The following is a 17004-nucleotide window of genomic DNA, read 5'->3' as shown; positions in this document are numbered from 1 at the left end:
CCTTTTAAGGCTGAGTACTATTCCATTGTGTATGAGTATATGTACCACATTTTGCTTATCTCTCATCCATCAATGGATACTTGGATTGCTTCCATGTTTTAGCTATTGTGGACACTGCTATGAACACGGATGTACAAATATTTCTTCAAGACTCTTTCTGTTTTGTTTTTTTTTTTTGGTATATACCCAGAACTGGAATTGTTGGATCACGTGGTAATTCTATTTTTAAATTTTTGAGAAACTACCATACTTTTTTCCATAGCGGCACACTTCCAAAAATGTACCATTTTACATTCCCACCAGTGGTGCATGAGAGTTCCAACTTCTCAGCACTCTTGCCAGTACCTATTATTTTCTGGGTTTTTTTGTTTGTTTGTTTGATAGTAGCCTTCTTAATGAATGTGAGGTGGTATTTCCTTGTTGTTTTGATTTGCATTTCCAAAATGGTTAGTGATGTTGAACATCTTTTCATGTTCTTTCTGGCTATTTTAGGGAAATGTCAGTTCAAGTCATTTGCCCGTTTTTGAATTGGCTTGCTTATTTTTTTGTTGAGTTTTACAATTTATATATTCTGGATGTTTATCCTTTATCAGATATATAATTTGCAAATATTTTCTCCCATTCTGTGGATTGCCAATTGCTCTGTTGATATTTAGAACTCTGAACTTGCTTTCAGTTGGACTGTTGTTTCTTTTCCCTCTTAAGTATTTAAAAATCTTATTGACATTTTTAGGGTCTTTTAGCGGCTGTTTGAGGTGATAGTGGCAAGAATGGACCCTAATCCTGAACCATTGACTGAATGCTGTTTTGAGCTCAGTACTATGCCATTTTCAATAAAGAAAAGAAAATCAAATCTGAGAAGAGGAAGAGAAAGAACTATTTTTTTAGGATCCAGACTTTGAGATCTTGTACTGACCAAACATTTACTGTCATTTAAAACTAATTATTAACAAGCAAAAGTAATAATCATAGTTTAAGTTGTTATCAGCTAAGTGTAGACTGGAGCTTTCTTGTGTCCAGTGTCAACCTGCATTTTCAAAGAGCAATAAGCCAGACTAATAATGAATATGATCTGGTGGATAGTGCTTAAATATAGACAAAATGCTTCCCACATAGATCCCTATAGACACATACATTTATTTATATACATAGGCATATGTTTTCCTTTACATAAGTGTATGTCTGTATGTATATAAATCTTCAAATGAATAAATGCATAAATATACATGGTATTCTAGCTTACAGAATTAGAAATGTAATTCAGTTTACTCCCACAGAATAAGATTGAAGATAATGAGAACTGAATTAAAGCTTACTTTCTTTCACAGAATTCCTCAGAGAGAGAAGACTGTAATAATGGCGAACCCCCTAGGAAGATAATACCAGAGAAGAATTCACTTAGACAGGTATGAAATTCAGTCTTACTTAAAATAAAAGGCTACCAACAACAAAACAAAAGACAGGAAACCCTCAATTTGCCATTCATTAAGCACAGGATCTTAAATTAAGAGTACTCTAAAATTGGTCTGGCTATAGCCATCAATTTCAATCAGGTAATGTTTTTCCCCCCTATCATTTCAAAATATTCTAGGTATACAAGTACGGGACAGTCAATTGCTTACGTGTATTAAAAACAAAATCAAATAAAAGGTTTCATGTTTCGGAAAAGTAACTTGAAATGCTTCTTAAGTGCAAATAGTTGAATTGACTTTAAACCTCATTTTCCTTTTAAGATTCTCGATACACTTAAAAAATTAATAATCAAAAGGGATCTGCCTATAGGGAAGTTAGCTCCTTTTAATCTGAGCAATATCTGTTTGCTTTTTCTAGAAGTAAAGGCCATTATTGATGACAACTTAACAAAATTTTTTTTTACTCACCACTGTCCCCACTTTCCAAAGATAACACATTTTACTTTGAAAGTTCAATTCCATGGTGCTTTCTTTTTAAAATTAAAATGTCCAAAAACATTTCATCAAAAAATGGGCTCTTCTCACTTCCTGTAACAATCTCTAACATCTTCCATCTCCCACTGGCAACAAAAATAAGTTCTTACTTGTTGCCAGAGAATAGGTATACCACCTATTCATTTTTAATATAAAAATTGGATAAGATGAATACCAGCAGTAGAAAAAATAATTGTAATTTACTTGCATTTATGGCATTATTCTAAGAAAAGGAGCTCTAATATTTGTTGAGCGCCCACCATGAACCTGATACTTATTTCGTTTAATCCTCTCAGTAACGCTGTAAAGTTGCTCGATATGATTTCCAATTTATAGATGAAGAAAATGGAGGCTCAGAAAGGTTAGATGTCTTATTTAGCTAGTCAGTGATTTAAAACCCAGATCTCAGTGTTGCCAAAGTGTTTCTACTTCTGCCTCTGACTCTAGTTTGTATACAGTGTTAATTTAGGGGTAAAGTACTTGAAACTGTGACACACTCATTTTTTATTTACTATATGTTATTGGATGGACACTTTTTCAGGTTTTTGTAGGGTTTTTTTGTTGTTGTTGTTGTTTTTACTTTTTCAGTTTTTATGAAAACAATTGTTTGTAAGTACAAGTGAATGAGTTCGGGAAGCTCTGTAAAAAAACTAAATGATCAATGATTGATATTGTGCAGTTACAACTTTAACTATTTGGAGATAAACACCTGGTCTGTAAATGTAAATAAATAGAACAATATTGAATTAGATAAATTTGGAGGTGGAAGCACTCTGCCTACCGTATAGAAACAACTGTCAGAAAACAATGACACCACAAAAAGTTTTGGCAACTTTATTTAAGCTAACAAACGAATTTTCACTCTGCAAAGTTATAAATTAATTTTAATAGGCTGATCCAGATGGTCCATTTGGAAAATGGATAGGCTGATCTGTTGAAAATTAAACTAAATTTATCTCTCTCATACTTCAAACTGAAGCAAGAGAGAGAATCGTGCCTATTAAGTCCAGCACATACAGATGGACCAGCAGGTCACACATGGGACTAATCTGATTCATTTTAAAAATAAATGCATACATTATTGAATCATTTTCTACTTGCAAGATCTGTTGTATGCAGTATTTGAAAGAAATTTAATGTGGTTTTTTTTTTCATTGCTTTTTAGTAGGTTCGCTTCACCCCCTCCACTTTAATTTAACCATTTTTGTTTTTGTTTTTGTTTTCCTCCTAGTGCTCCAAAATGATTTTTCGGATATCTGTCAGTGTTGAGATCCAAGCTCTGGAGATTAATTAGGTCATGAGGCTTTCCCCCCTCCTTTCTTTGTAAAGGGTTTTATCTCCATTCTCTTTGTGAAGAGCATGAACTCAATGTTCTTGGAAAGAGAAATGGCCTTTAGAAAGAGGGAAGTAGGAGATCCTCCTGGGGCTCTCAGAGCCTTTTAGCTTCTGGGTGTTTTAACAGCCCCATGAATGCAGATTTGTAAATTTATTGCAGTGCCATCTGGTTTTTTGCTCGAACCAGATTACTCTTGGCTTGTGTCTTTCTATTGTGGTGGTCACTCCCTAGGAGCTTGCCCTCTCAATCTTGGGGAAGAGTGATGAATAGCAGGGGTCAATAGAAGCGGGTCACAGGGCAGCTGTCCAGGACTGCCCTGAACTTGATTACCCCACTGCTGATTTTTCAAATGTAGGACGTATTATGTAAGCTGTTTAAACTCCCTTTTCTCTATTGCATATGACAATAATGAAGTGCCATAGGCTTGTTTCTTCCCCACTTTAATAAAGTTCTGCAGATAAAAAGGTGTCAATGCTGCCTTTTACCTAGTGTCAATGTAAGTAGGATTTGTATCATGTAGGCCAATCTCTTAATTCAAGAGTTATTTTGTAGATATTTCTAATGGGATTTCAGGAACTCTTTCTCCATTGATTTTAAGATGCTCAGTTATATTTTAACAAGTTTAGTAATGTTTTGAACTAATTTTATAGTTTACATATTATTCTAAAGTACAGTTTTACCATTGTTGATAGAATATGACCATTGTGTTAACTTGGAGAATTATTTAGTTATTGGAGGAGCTGAAAGAAGGGTTATCACTACAATTCTTACAGACATTAAAAGGATAATGGAATATTAAAAACAACTTTATACCAAAAATTTGACAATTTAGATGAAATGGACAAATTCCTTGAAAAATACAATTCACCGAAAGCAACACAAGGTGAAACAAAATTTGAATAGCCCTGTCTATGACTATGAAAGAAATTGAATTAATTATCAAAAGGCCCATATGGTTTCACTGGTGAATTCTATCAAACATTTAAGGAATAAGTAACACCAATCTTATAAGAATCTTTCAGAAAGTAGAGAAGAAAAGAACACTCACTTTCTGACTTATATTATGAAGCCACTATAACTGTAATTCCAAAACCTGACAAAGACATTAGCAGAAAAAGAAAATATTGAAGGGGAAAGGCAGGGGACACCACTCCCCGCATCACCCGGTCATTATGTATACCTGCTTTTCCACTTCATTTCCAACATCAGAAGACAAGAGAGTTGGGAGGTTAAGGGGGTGAAAAGCAGTGTATTCTTTTAATTTTCTGAGTTTCAGAATAATCTCACCTCTTGGCATTAAGAAGTCAACTTTTATTTAAAGGATGAACAAAGTAGCTACAGTTTTTCTTTCTACTTTTATTCCTAAAATGTGAAGCCAAGGAAACCATAGCAGCTGTTTTTATGGCCTTTATTCATATCTGCAAACAAGGGCAAAGGCCTGGGAGGATCCATGAAAGTACTCATTACTTTTTAAAAATGTAGCCTTACAACATGCAACTCCTTCTTTGCTTCACATTGGTGCTAATAGGATCTGTCAGCCCTGCCTTTCTCTGTAATTGAGTAAATTGTGACCTCTGTCTAATCCTTTCCCCATCCCCCATTCTCTTTGTGTATGTGTCCACTTACCATCCTTGAGAACGTGGGTAGTGATAAATAAAGCATTGAGTAGAGCTCTCTCAACGCTTTGAAAGCAGCATGATGCCAGCCCTCTAGTTATATTTCTTTAAGTGTTTATGTTTTTCTGTATTCTTTCTCTTGTGTAGCTGGAACCCTGGGGATGCAGAGCCATGAGAGAGGCCAAGAAGCTAACAAAGTAGCTGTCTCCCTTGTTAGCTTGTTCCTTTATTCTTTAAAAACAAGATAAAAACCATCTGGCTCAGGGCGTCACATTTTCCTCCCCCATGCACCTCTATAGATGGAGGCTTCACCTGCAGTGAGGGTTTACATTGATTAGGGAGGGAGCAGTAATTCAAGCTTCCATCCTCTTCAAGGATACTTTGCAGTCTTTAAAGGTGCTGACCCACTGAGTTAAACTGTCAAGGGAGGATAAAAAAGTATCTTCATCCCAGGAGGTAACAGCTGCCAGGTTTTCAACACCTTGTGCGCTGCTGGAAAAATGTCACAATTGTCAGCTGAAAGAAAAATGGCTCTGTGGTCATCTTCTGTTAATGACTGGGCCTTATAGAGGAACTACATAAGTCTTTAAAAGGAATAAGTAGCTTTTTCCCTTGCCTACCATGCCCCTTCCCCCATTCCTATGTTGTTCTAAACATTACTTTTGCATAGATCTACAAAAAGCTGTGGTAAAGAACTTAAAGTGAAAACAGCCCAGTATAAGCATGGATGTGATTGGCATAGCTCCTTTATACAGTTGGATGAGTAGGAGGAAAGAGCATATCACTGACACAGAAAATGACATTATAGTGTGTATTAACAAAACAACAAAAAGTCATTCGTAAGCCAGTGAACTGAGAGAAAACATACTGTATTTCTGCTCTTTAGAGGACAATTTGTTTTCAAGCAACATCCAGATGGGTAAATACCACATTTCTTTCTTCAAGAAGTCACTTCTTTCCTTTCTTTAAAAACAAACAAACTCACTGATTTACTTCCTTTAATAGCTCTGCAGTGTTTATATATGATGGCATTCCCTTCTTCTGATTTGATTGATGAGGGGGAAAGGTTTAATGAAGTCCCTGATATCAGGCAAGCAGGGTTTTTTTTCCCCCCTATTTGTTTTAGGTTAGTCATTTTAATTGTATTGAGTAATTAGAAGGTACACACAGCCAAGGGAGCTTTGTTCTGATAATTGCTCAAGAAAATCCATTCTCTATCTGCTGTGGCTTTGTGTTGAGACATTTCTCCCCCTAGTGGCAATAGTAAGCACTTTGACTTGGCAGTAGGTAAGGTGTAATTGCAATATGACAAACTATGCTTAAGGGACTATCTTGTAAATACTTTAGTTTGGGGTTTGGCATTATTTCATTATATATGTGTGCTTCCCCCCCCCCATGAAACTTCCTTCCTCTCTCTCTTTTTTTTTTTCCTGAAGTGCTTTGAGCTTTGGATGGAAAAAAATTGCCTGAGCTGTTTATTAAAAAAAAAAAAAAAAATCACAGTGCATCCTGGGTAATGTTTTGCAGCTTGACTTAATTTTAGTCATCTGTTTTAATTACCTATTTATAAAAATGCTTTTGCATTTGTAGACATTATTTAATACTTTGGATGAAGCACCTCATTTGAAATAAATAAATAAATTGTATTTATTTTAAACAGTTCATGGAAAAGACCTTAAAGGTAATTAATGTAGGTCTCTTAAGTAAGACAAAAGTGATCTTTCCAAGTCTGATGAAGTGATTTGTTTATTTAACTTCCCACCTCGGCTGAATCCTTCAGAGTCTAATAACTTTTTCTAAAAACATGGTTTAGCAATTTGTGTCTAGCTACAAAAACCCTTCTTCAAAAAGAAGCAATTTAATAACCAGCTTTCTTAAAATTACTTTGAGGAAGTAAGACTGTATAGGGGGTTGGTGTTTTGTTTTATTTTTATTTCAGTGTAATCATTCTTTGATAAATTGTGTAATCACTGACTTAGAAAAAATATTATTGAACTCCTGGGTTGCAATGACCATAAAAAGTATATTTTCATATAGAGACTTGAGATGTTGTGAATAAATTATAGAGGAAACAGCTTATATGCTGGTCGAAGTCCATATGGGCCCAATTCATTTTTTGTTCAGTGCTAAATCTGGATGTACCATTTAAAAAAAAGAAAAGAAAATTAGGTGGGGGGGAGCCTATTGTGCCCAGTTGTATGAGTCCTTAAAAAATCTGCCCTAAGAGCAACATGGAATGAGATCAGATACAGCTTTGCATCTATTGAATGAGATTCGGTAGATCTGTGTGACATTTTTAAAGCCCAGTTCCAGCTTTCCTAGATGTCGCTTTGTAGTTTGCTTTCTCTATCCCATATTCTAGCTGGGGACTTGATTTGATGTTACCATATATCTGAAGGTCCCCGTCTCCTCCCTCCCCTCCCCCCACCCCCAATCACTAGCTATTTTCATTATACTATATCTTGTTTTGCTATAGGGCTGATGAACAGATTTCTTAAGCAGCTTTTTGCAAGGTTAAAAGAATGCAGCCTGGTAACAAGTTTGTGTCATTTTAAATATATACCTTCTAGTAAATAAGGAGAAGTCTGGCAATCAATCCCTTTTAGTGTGTTATATGTTTCACCTGACAACTAAACCTTCTATTGATTAGCCATTACTTTGTTAGATAATCCTATGTCATTGAATCCATTGTAAAAAATTAAACTCTTTAAAATGTTTTACCCTAGCAGCAGTGTGAAAATTGAAAACTTGTTCAGAATTACAGCCTGCTTTCACAAAGAAGGTAGTTTTCAGCAAGGCATCTTACTGGTTTATGCTTATGTGTTTTATATGCAATATAAAAACATATTAAAATACTCCAACGCAAAACTCTCTGCCTCTGGTTCAGCAGTGAAGCTACCTTTTCAAACGTTGCATGGGGACAGAGCTCGTCTTGCCTGTGGCTATTACACTCACTAGTTTAATTTTAGCCTGGAAGGAGTCTTACAGTGGTAAAATATTGAATGTAAAATGCAGAATTTTTTGGCCTTTTTATCCCAAAGTGATCTAAGGACTGTGACAAGTTTCAGTTTTCTAATTTATGTGACTTCCTTGGGAGATAAACAAGATCCTATGCCCATTTTACAGATAGAGTGTCCAGAAAATAAAAGCCTATATATAGCCTTACTCTAGAAACTCCCACAAGCCTACAATAGGTTTCCTGAATCCATCTAATGTTCTCGTGAGTGTGTTATACTCATTTCTGAGGGGAGAAGGAATTTTGGAGGAAAACAAATTAGTTTTCCTCCTGCCATGACTTTTTCCCCCCAGAAAAATAGCATAATATTAGGTTGGTGCAAAAGTAATTGTGGTTTAAAATAATTGCAAAAAACACACACACATTTACTTTTGCACCAACCTAATATTTTTATTAGCTGGACAAATCATTAGCACTTTTTCACCTAAAATGTTAACTCCGTACTTTTATATTTTTATTGAAATGAAATTTGTATACAGTGAATTATATAGATATTAATTGCATAAGCCAGTGAATTTTTGATAAATTTGTACACCATGTAACCACCACCCTAATCAAGCTATAGAACACTTTCATTACCCAAGCAAGTTCTCCTGGTCTCCTTCCTAGCCAGTTTCACCACCTCCAATGAATCAAACATGATCAGCTTACTGCCATAGATTAATTTTGCCTCTTCTAGCATTTCATATAATAGAATCACATTTTTTTGGCCTATCACTCGGTATGTTTATGAGATTCATCTATGCTGCTTGTGTATATCAGTAGTTTATTTTCATATAGTATATTCCATTGAATAAATGTAGTTTATTTTCCATTCTTCTTTTGATGGATACCTGAGCTGTTTTCATTTTTATAAATGAAGTTGCTACGAATGTTCTTATACTCATGTAAAGCTTTTTTGTGAGCATGTGTTGATACTTATTCATGTGCTTATTGGCTATTCAGATATTTTCTTTTGTGACATATGTGTTTCAGTTTTTCACCATTTGAACAAATTTCATTGTCTTACTGAGTTGTAGAACTCAACGGTATTGAGTTCTAGATACCCATGTCCTTTGTCAGATATGTGTTCTGAATATTTTCTCACAGTCTATGTCTTGCCTATTTATTCATGGTATGTTTTGTTGAGAAGTTTCTACTTTTTTAAAAAACATTTAAAAAAATTTTCAATTACAGTTGACATTCAATATTATATTAGTTTCAGGTGTACAGCATAGTGGTTAGACATTTATGTAACTGATGAAACCTAATTTTTGAATGTAGTCCAGTCTATCAGTCTTTATCCTATGATTGTGAAGATATTCTTTTAGAGGCTTTGTAAGTTTTAGCTTTTACCTCTGAGTCTGTGGTCCATCTTAAATTAATTCTTCTGTGCTGTGAAGTAAACTTGGGATTCCTTATTTTCCCCATGCCTTTTTTTTTTTTAACAATTAACTTCATTTTGCTTGTAATAACAAAGATGGAAATGTCCCCATGCTTTTTTATTCAGTTGTTTTGGCACCATTGTTGAAAAGACTTTTCTGTCCCCATTGAATCACATGGGTACCTTTGTCAAAAATCAGCTGGCTGTACAAGTGGCTGAAACAATTGGCTGTGTAAATCTATTTCTGAACCTCCTAGAGAACAGGCTGCTGTCACATGCAGAGCAAAGGGTGACGGTGGCTGAGGCACTGACCAACTCCTACTTCAGGTTCATGCATGACACAGAGGACAAGCAGAGGTCCTTTATTTTGAAATGTGTCCGTCCTTACACCAAATAGAGTCAGCCCTTGGTATCCATGAGTTCCACATCCACAGATTCAACCAACCATAGGTGGAAAATATTTTGGGGAAAAAGTTAACATTGTTGCTGACGTGTACTATGTAGTTAGGCCTTCAATGGTTGCATCTCTACTAAACACGAGGGACTTTATTGTTTGTTTGTTTCTAAAGTAAAAATTCAGTTTATTCATCTGTTTACGACACAGTACACAAGAGGCAAAGTGTTTCACATCACAGATTTCACTTCCAACTGCTTGGAATGTTCATTTCTTTGGCTAAAAGGAGAGACTAGATGAGAAAGCCAGGCAATGATTAGGCAAATGAAATATGGATGGGGCAGGGGACAGTGCTGCAGTAACATCATCTTCACAGGGATGGGCACGAGGGGGCTAGTAGTTGCAAGCTGATTTTCTAGAATTGATAGCTGAAAGCGTTGGAGCACTGCTCCTGGACACGTGAGCCATCACAGGCTTCCATCATCACCACCACACAGGTACAGCTGTGCTTTCTGGTAGTCACCCTAGGTGTCTTGCTAGATTTAATAGTAGAGGGACTTGCTGTACTTTCTCTTGAATTCAGACCTAATTTTCAACATGTCCACTTCGTCGTGGGAAACCATGATATGATTCTGATTGGGACCTTATCACGAGTCCCGTTGCCCTCCATGGAATCGTACAGTCGGTCAGCAAAATACAGGGGATTGTTCTGAATACACTGGACCAGGTTCAGGAAAGCATTTCCAGGTGTCCCTTGACTTCCTTATTGATGCTCTCCAACATGTCATAAGGGCTGTAGCTCTTGTACCTTTCAAATACTTTCTGGAGGTGACACACACTCCACTCAGTCATGATGCTGATCCATTTTGGAACATCAGTTCCTTTCCTCTTCACTTTAGCGTCACTGAGATCCCAGGCATCTTGGTCAATCAGTTCACAGTCAATGACAGAGCCATCTTCAGCTCTTTTACCCTTTGCAAGCGCAACCATCAGCTTGCGGAAGTCACCAGATGTGTCAGAAATAATGTCCTTTTTCAGATCGGTCTTGTACATGTTCTTGTAGACTCTGTTTATTTCCTGCAGTTCCTGGTTGGTCCATGATCAGATGATCTCCATGAGAGAGTCATCTGTCGCCAGCCCCTTTGTGGAGGCTTTCGGCTCCAAAGCATCATACTGAACAGGTGTTTTCAGTAGGCCCCAAATCACCATCTCCAGGTGGCCAGACAAGGCTGACTCCAGTGCTGATGTAAGTTCCTTTCTGGTTCTTCTCTGGTAGGCGAAAGCAATATCCTGTCTCTGTTCATTGCTGCGGTTGGTCAAAATGTTGATGAAGTGACCTTATTCACACCTTTGGTCTTGATGGCTGTTTCAGTGTTCAAAATGCTGATCTTGGTCGGCATCAGAGTTGGTATAGGCTTTGACTGACTCGTCTGCACTTGGGGGTGTAAAGTGGTCACCCTCCAAGCTGAGCTTGCACAGAACTTCGTGAACAGTAGACATTTTAAAAGAAGCTGGGCTGGACGCCGAGAGATGGCTGTACAGACTTTTTCCTTGTCATTATTCCCTAAACAATACATTATAAAAGTCATTTACATGACATTTATATGGTATTCGATATTATGAGTAATCTAGAAATGATTTAAAGTATATGGGAGGATGTGCATGGGTTATATGCAAATACTATACCATTTTATATAAGGGACTTGGGCATCCACAGATTTTGGTATCCATGGTGTAAGGTGTGTCCTGAAACCATTTCCCCTCAAAAACCAAGGGATGACTGTTCTACACTGTCTTGATTATTGTAGCTTTAATATGTCTTGAAATCAGGTTGTGTGAGTCCTCCATATTTTTATATTTAATATTTTGGCTATTCTAGATGTATTTCTATTTAAATTTTAGAATCAACTTAGCAATTTCTGTTAAAAAGTCTGTGGGGTTTTGATTTGGATTTTATTGAAACTATATATCCACTTGCGTGGAATTAACCTCTCAGTAATATTGAGTCTTCCAGTCCATAAACATGGTAAATACATTTATTTGTTTTTTAAAATTTTTCTAAGCAGTTTTTAAATTTTCTGCGTATATTTTTAAGTATAGCTTGTTAAATTTATTCCTAAGTTTGAAAAGTTTTCAATGCCATTGTAAATTTTTTAATTCTCTAATTGTTGCTAGAATATATAAATATAATTGATTTTTGACCATTGACCTTGTTTCCTGTCATTTGTGAATAAAGACATTTTTTATTCTTTTCCAGTTTACTTGCCTTTTGTATCTTTTTCTTTATTTGAATGGCTATGGCCTCCAATATAATGTTGAATGGATGTGGTAAGAGGACATCTTTGCCTTGTTCCCAGTCTTAAAGAGAAAATATTAACTCTTTCATCATTAAGTATGATGTTAGTAGAAATTTTTTATATATATATATTCCTTTAATTGCATGGAGTTCACTTTTGAATAAAAGTTTCCTTACCTTGTTGAGGTTTTTTATTATGAATGGGTGTTTAATTTTGTCAAATGTTTATCCTTTTTTATTCTGTTAATATGGTAAATTACATTAACTGACTTTAATAAGAATTTTTCTGTGTTTACGAGGGATATTGGTATGTAGTTTTCTTTCTGACATCTTTGTCAGGTTTTGGTGTCAAGATTATGCTGACCTCATGAAATGAGTTGGGAAGTCCTTCCCTCCTTCATTTCTAAAAGTGTTTATGTATGATCCTGGTGTCATTTCTTCCTTAAAATTTAACAGAATACACCAGTGAAACCATCTGGTTTCACTCTAATGTGTTTTTTGTTTTGTTTTGTTTGTGGGAAGATTTTTTTAAATTTATGTGGAATGATTTTTAATAAATTTCATTTTCTTTAATAGACACGAGCTATTCAAATTTTCTATTTCTTATTGTGTCAGTTTTGGTAATTTGTGTCTTTCAAGAAATTATAGCAGTGTAATCTGTTAATGTCTTTTATTTTAATACTTAGATTATTCCATATTGGGCTAATGAGAGCCCCTTTAGGCTGACATCTGTGCCCCTCTGACATAGCTCCATCATTCCTTGAGTATTTCCAGTTTCATCTTGTGTTTTTCCTGTCCAATCCTGGAATCAGCCATTTCTCCAGGGAGCTGTGATTCCTTTTAGAGCAGAATGGCATTTAGAAGCCAACATTTAAACATTAACTTTTATTTTACGTCTCTATTTATACATTTTGAAAACGATGAGTTAACATTAATACCTCTAGTTCCAATCCAGCACCACATAGTTTGTTCTAGATTTCTCCCTTTTCATATTTGTAATTCTCTTTTCTAATAATAAGAAACCTGTTTTTTTCCTTCACCACTTTAAAAATGTTGTTTCCTTCTAGCCTTCTTTGCTTATAGTGAAAAGTCTGCCACTATTTATATTGTTACTCCCATGTATGTATTACCGTGTTTCCCCGAATATAAAACCTAGCCGAACAATCAGCTCTAATGTGTCTTTTGGAGCAAAAATTAATGTAAGACCCAGTCTTCTTTTACTATAAGACCGGGTCTTATATAATATGATATGATATAATATAGTGTAATATAATATAATATAATGTAATATAATTAATATAATTAATATAATATAATATAATATAATATAATATAATATAATATAATATACTGGGTCTTGTATTAATTTTTGCTCCAAAAGACTCATTAGAACTGATTGTCTGGCTAGGTCTCATTTTCGGGGAAACGCGGTAGTAGCATCCCTTTTTTCTTTGACTACTTTCAAGGTTTTGTCTTTGTGGTTTACAGCAGTTTTGATGGTGTTAGACTAAGTTTTGTTTTCTTTGTATTTATCTCCCTGGTTTGCTGATCTTAGATCAGTAAGTCAGTGGTTTTTACCAAATTAGAGCAATACTTGCTAACTATTTTTATAACTTTTTTTTGTTCCCCATTCTCGCCTCTCTCCTGGGTCTCCCAGTAAACATATGTTAGATCATTGAAAACTGTCCCACAGATGACTGAGATTCTGTTTCCTGCATTTTTTCTCTCTCTATTATTCAGTTTAAATAATTTCAATTGATCTGTCTTTAATTTCAATGACCTTTTCTTTCATCATCTCCAGTCTGCTTTTAAACCCATCCAGTAAATTTTTAATTTCAGATAATGTACTTTTTAATTCTAGAATTTGTTTGGTTCATTTTAGGTTTTCATTTTTCTGGTGAAAATTTTACATCTGAAAATTTCCATTGTGACCATATTTTTTCATTTAAGTTGTTGAACATATTTATTATAGCTTCTGTAGAACCTTTATGTGGTTTTCTTACAACTAGATCATCTCAGGGTCATTTTCTGCTTGTTCCTTTTTCTCTTGACTGTGAATCCCAGTTATCTGCTTCTTCTCATGTCTTGAAGTTTTTTATTATATAGCGGGCATTATAAATGATACATAGCAGTCTGGAAAGTTAATCTCTCACTGATTAAGTTTCTGACTGGTACTTGCGACTTCATACAGTCTGGGTTTGCATTCATTAGGGCAGGTGTGTTTTGGTTTTGCCCTTAGTCCTAAATCAGATCTCTTAGATCTAAGACTTATTCTTTAGTCTTAATGCAAGATCTTTCCAAGATTACATTGGAAAGTTTGAGGTGCTTATTAACTCCCTCTAACTTAGTAGGAATCAAATTCTAAATTCTGTCTTCCCTCATGGGCAGCAGCTAGAATCTCTGCTGAGATCTTTCAGTCTTCTGTTACTTTCCATTGGAATACATGGAATCTCCCATTCATGTATGTAGTTTGGTGGGGGGGGGTTAGCCATAGATTTGAGGGGAATTTATATGAATGTTTTGACGCTTCTTCCCTCCCCCATGGCTCTTTTCTATTTTCTGTGATTTCTCTTCTCAATTTTCAGCCACTATGGCAGCCCTGAACTCCATCCTCTGACATCTCAAGCCAATAGACTGTGGCTTTCTAATTGAATTTTAGTCACCCTGCACCAAGTGGACCGGTGAGTACCCTTAGGAAAAAAAGCACATAAACATGGATCTCATCCAGAGTGGCTGTCCTTTCAAGGTCAGTCCACTCCCCCCAGTTTCTGCCTACTTTAGGTCAGTCTCCTGCCTTTAAGTAGTTATTTTAAAATACTTTTTCTGTGGTTTATAATTGTTGTCTCAGAAGGGTTAATCCAATACAAACGTCTCTGCCATTACTAGAACCAGCACTCTTTGGCTTCAAGTTTTATTTTATTCAGTATATACCAATTACTTCATAAATGTCTTTTAAAAACACAAAAAGTTTCATTTTAAAAAATTGTTGTTATCTGTACATGAATAGTAAATGTTTGTGGTATTAGTAGTTGCAAAAGAAGTACTGAACCCTGAGCCCAGAATATAAATGTATTATAACCAATAGTCCCTATATGTTAATGTCAAATGATCCAATTTACTCTTTTAAAATGCGTGTTTTGAAATAATTTCAACTTAAATGATATAAAAATAAAACAGGTAAGTGTGGATACATTTTAAAAGTTTAACTAGTTTAAATGGAAAGCCAATTTTATAGTATTTTTTCTGTCTTTTTTTTAATTTCATTTTTGTCTACAAAAATGTCGACACTCTTTCCAAAGAGCGATAATTGAATTATTCAAAATATGTATGCATCCATTACTGATATAAATAAGTGAATAAATAAATGGGAGAAATCATAGCTCTTCCTTACAGAAAAATTCCAGTTAATAAACGTAGAAGAAAGGGACAAATTTTAAAATTACTCTTAGAACATCACAGTAAAATTTACCAAGGCAAGAGCCAGCAATAGATGCTAAAATTAGCAGGCAAAGTTTAAGCAGAAACAGAATATTTGCGTAGTTCCAAAGTATTTCCCCCAATATTTAGTAATTCTTAAAGGAAAAAATAACAAGCTTACAATTAAGAATCATAGCAGACACGACCTTAGGCAAGTGATCAAGGTTAACATCACCAGAAATATTCAACATACCTCCTGACTTGACGCATTGAGAAGGACACAGCACCTCTGCGGTATCCATCCTAATGATGTGTAACCTCAATTTGATCGTGAGAAAACATGAGACAAACCCAAATTGAGGGACTTTCTATAGATTAATTAATCAGTACTCTTCCGAAGTGTCAGTCACGAAAGAGAAGAAAAACTGAGGAATTTTAACAGTTTAGAGGAGACGACGAAGCCTTGACAAATGAATGCAACATGGGTTCTTGGTTTAGATCCTGAACAGAAAAAAGGACATAAGTGGGAAAACTGGTGAAACTCCTTTACTTTATATTGTACTACGTTAATTCCTTAGTTTTGATAAATGTTTTGTGGTAATGTAAGACATTCACACAAGGGGAAACTGGGGAAAAGGGTATACAGGAACTCATACCTATTTTGCAAATGTTCTGTAAATCTAGAATTTTAAAAAGTAGATTCTTTCCTATTGTTAGATTAAGAGATCACTTGTGTCTTCAGAGTTTTCTCTTTCATTTCAACACAGATATTTATACCAGTAATTCTCAAAGAGTGTTCCTAGACTAGCTGCATTAACATCAGCTGGGGACTTTAAAAATGCGAATTCTCAGAAGCTCTGGGAATGGGCCTCGCAATCTGTGTTTTAACACGCCCTCCAGATGATTCTGGTACTCACGAAAGTTTGAGAACCATGATTTGTATCACCAGTAAAAACTTAAAGACTAAAAGGAAACATTTGTATTAATATATTGGCCAGTTATTAATAATGTTTGCTGACCATAAAGTATAGCCATAATTTTTTTTTGTTTGTCGTAAAATACATGTTAACATTTACCATCTTGGTAATTTTTTAATATACAGTTTAGTGGTATTAAATACATCACATTGTGTAACCGTCACCACCATGCATCCCCATAACTCATCTTGTAAAACTGAATCTCTATACCTGTTAAACAATAACTCCCCATTCTCCCCTTCTCCTAGTCCCTGGCAACCAACATTCTACAACATTTTGCTTATCTATTAATCCATCAATGGACACTTGGGTTGCTTCCACATTTTAGCTATGGTAGATAATGCTGCTGTGAATACAATGTACAAATGTATCTTCAAGAATGTTTTCAATTCTTTTGGGTATATACCCAGAAGTGGAATTGTTGGATCATATGGTTAATTCTATTTTTAATTTTTTGAGGAACCCCCATCATACTGATCTCCACAGTGGCTATACCGTTTTACAGTCCCACTAACAGTGCACAAAGGTTCTAATTTTTCCACATCCTCTCCAACACTTGTTTTCTGTTTTGTTGTTTTACTAATAATCATGCTAATGGGTTCGTGAAGTGTAGTATCTTATTGTAGTTTTGATTTGCATTGCC

The 17004-nt window shown here is 35.2% G+C and overlaps 1 protein-coding gene across 13 annotated transcripts in view; it reads left to right on the top strand.

Moving 5' to 3' along the window:
- BTRC (beta-transducin repeat containing E3 ubiquitin protein ligase) overlaps nt 1-17004 on the top strand; it is a 164233-nt gene that overhangs the window by 85959 nt on the left and 61270 nt on the right. For 6 of the 13 annotated variants that reach the window (XM_033130372.1, XM_033130369.1, XM_033130370.1 and 3 more), the window contains one exon: nt 1329-1406. The exons of 4 other annotated variants lie outside the window; for them this stretch is intronic. In XM_033130372.1, coding sequence (XP_032986263.1) covers nt 1329-1406 — 78 coding nt within the window. Of the gene's footprint in view, nt 1-1328; nt 1407-14552; nt 14649-17004 lie in introns of all 13 variants that reach the window. 3 more of the 13 variants (XM_033130378.1, XM_033130377.1, XM_033130379.1) reach the window with 2 other exon arrangements.

The sequence above is a fragment of the Rhinolophus ferrumequinum genome, chromosome 16, assembly GCF_004115265.2.
Source record: "Rhinolophus ferrumequinum isolate MPI-CBG mRhiFer1 chromosome 16, mRhiFer1_v1.p, whole genome shotgun sequence".
NCBI lineage: Eukaryota > Metazoa > Chordata > Mammalia > Chiroptera > Rhinolophidae > Rhinolophus > Rhinolophus ferrumequinum.
Note: the sequence above shows the minus strand (reverse complement) of the source record. Positions and strands in the feature narration are given on the sequence as shown.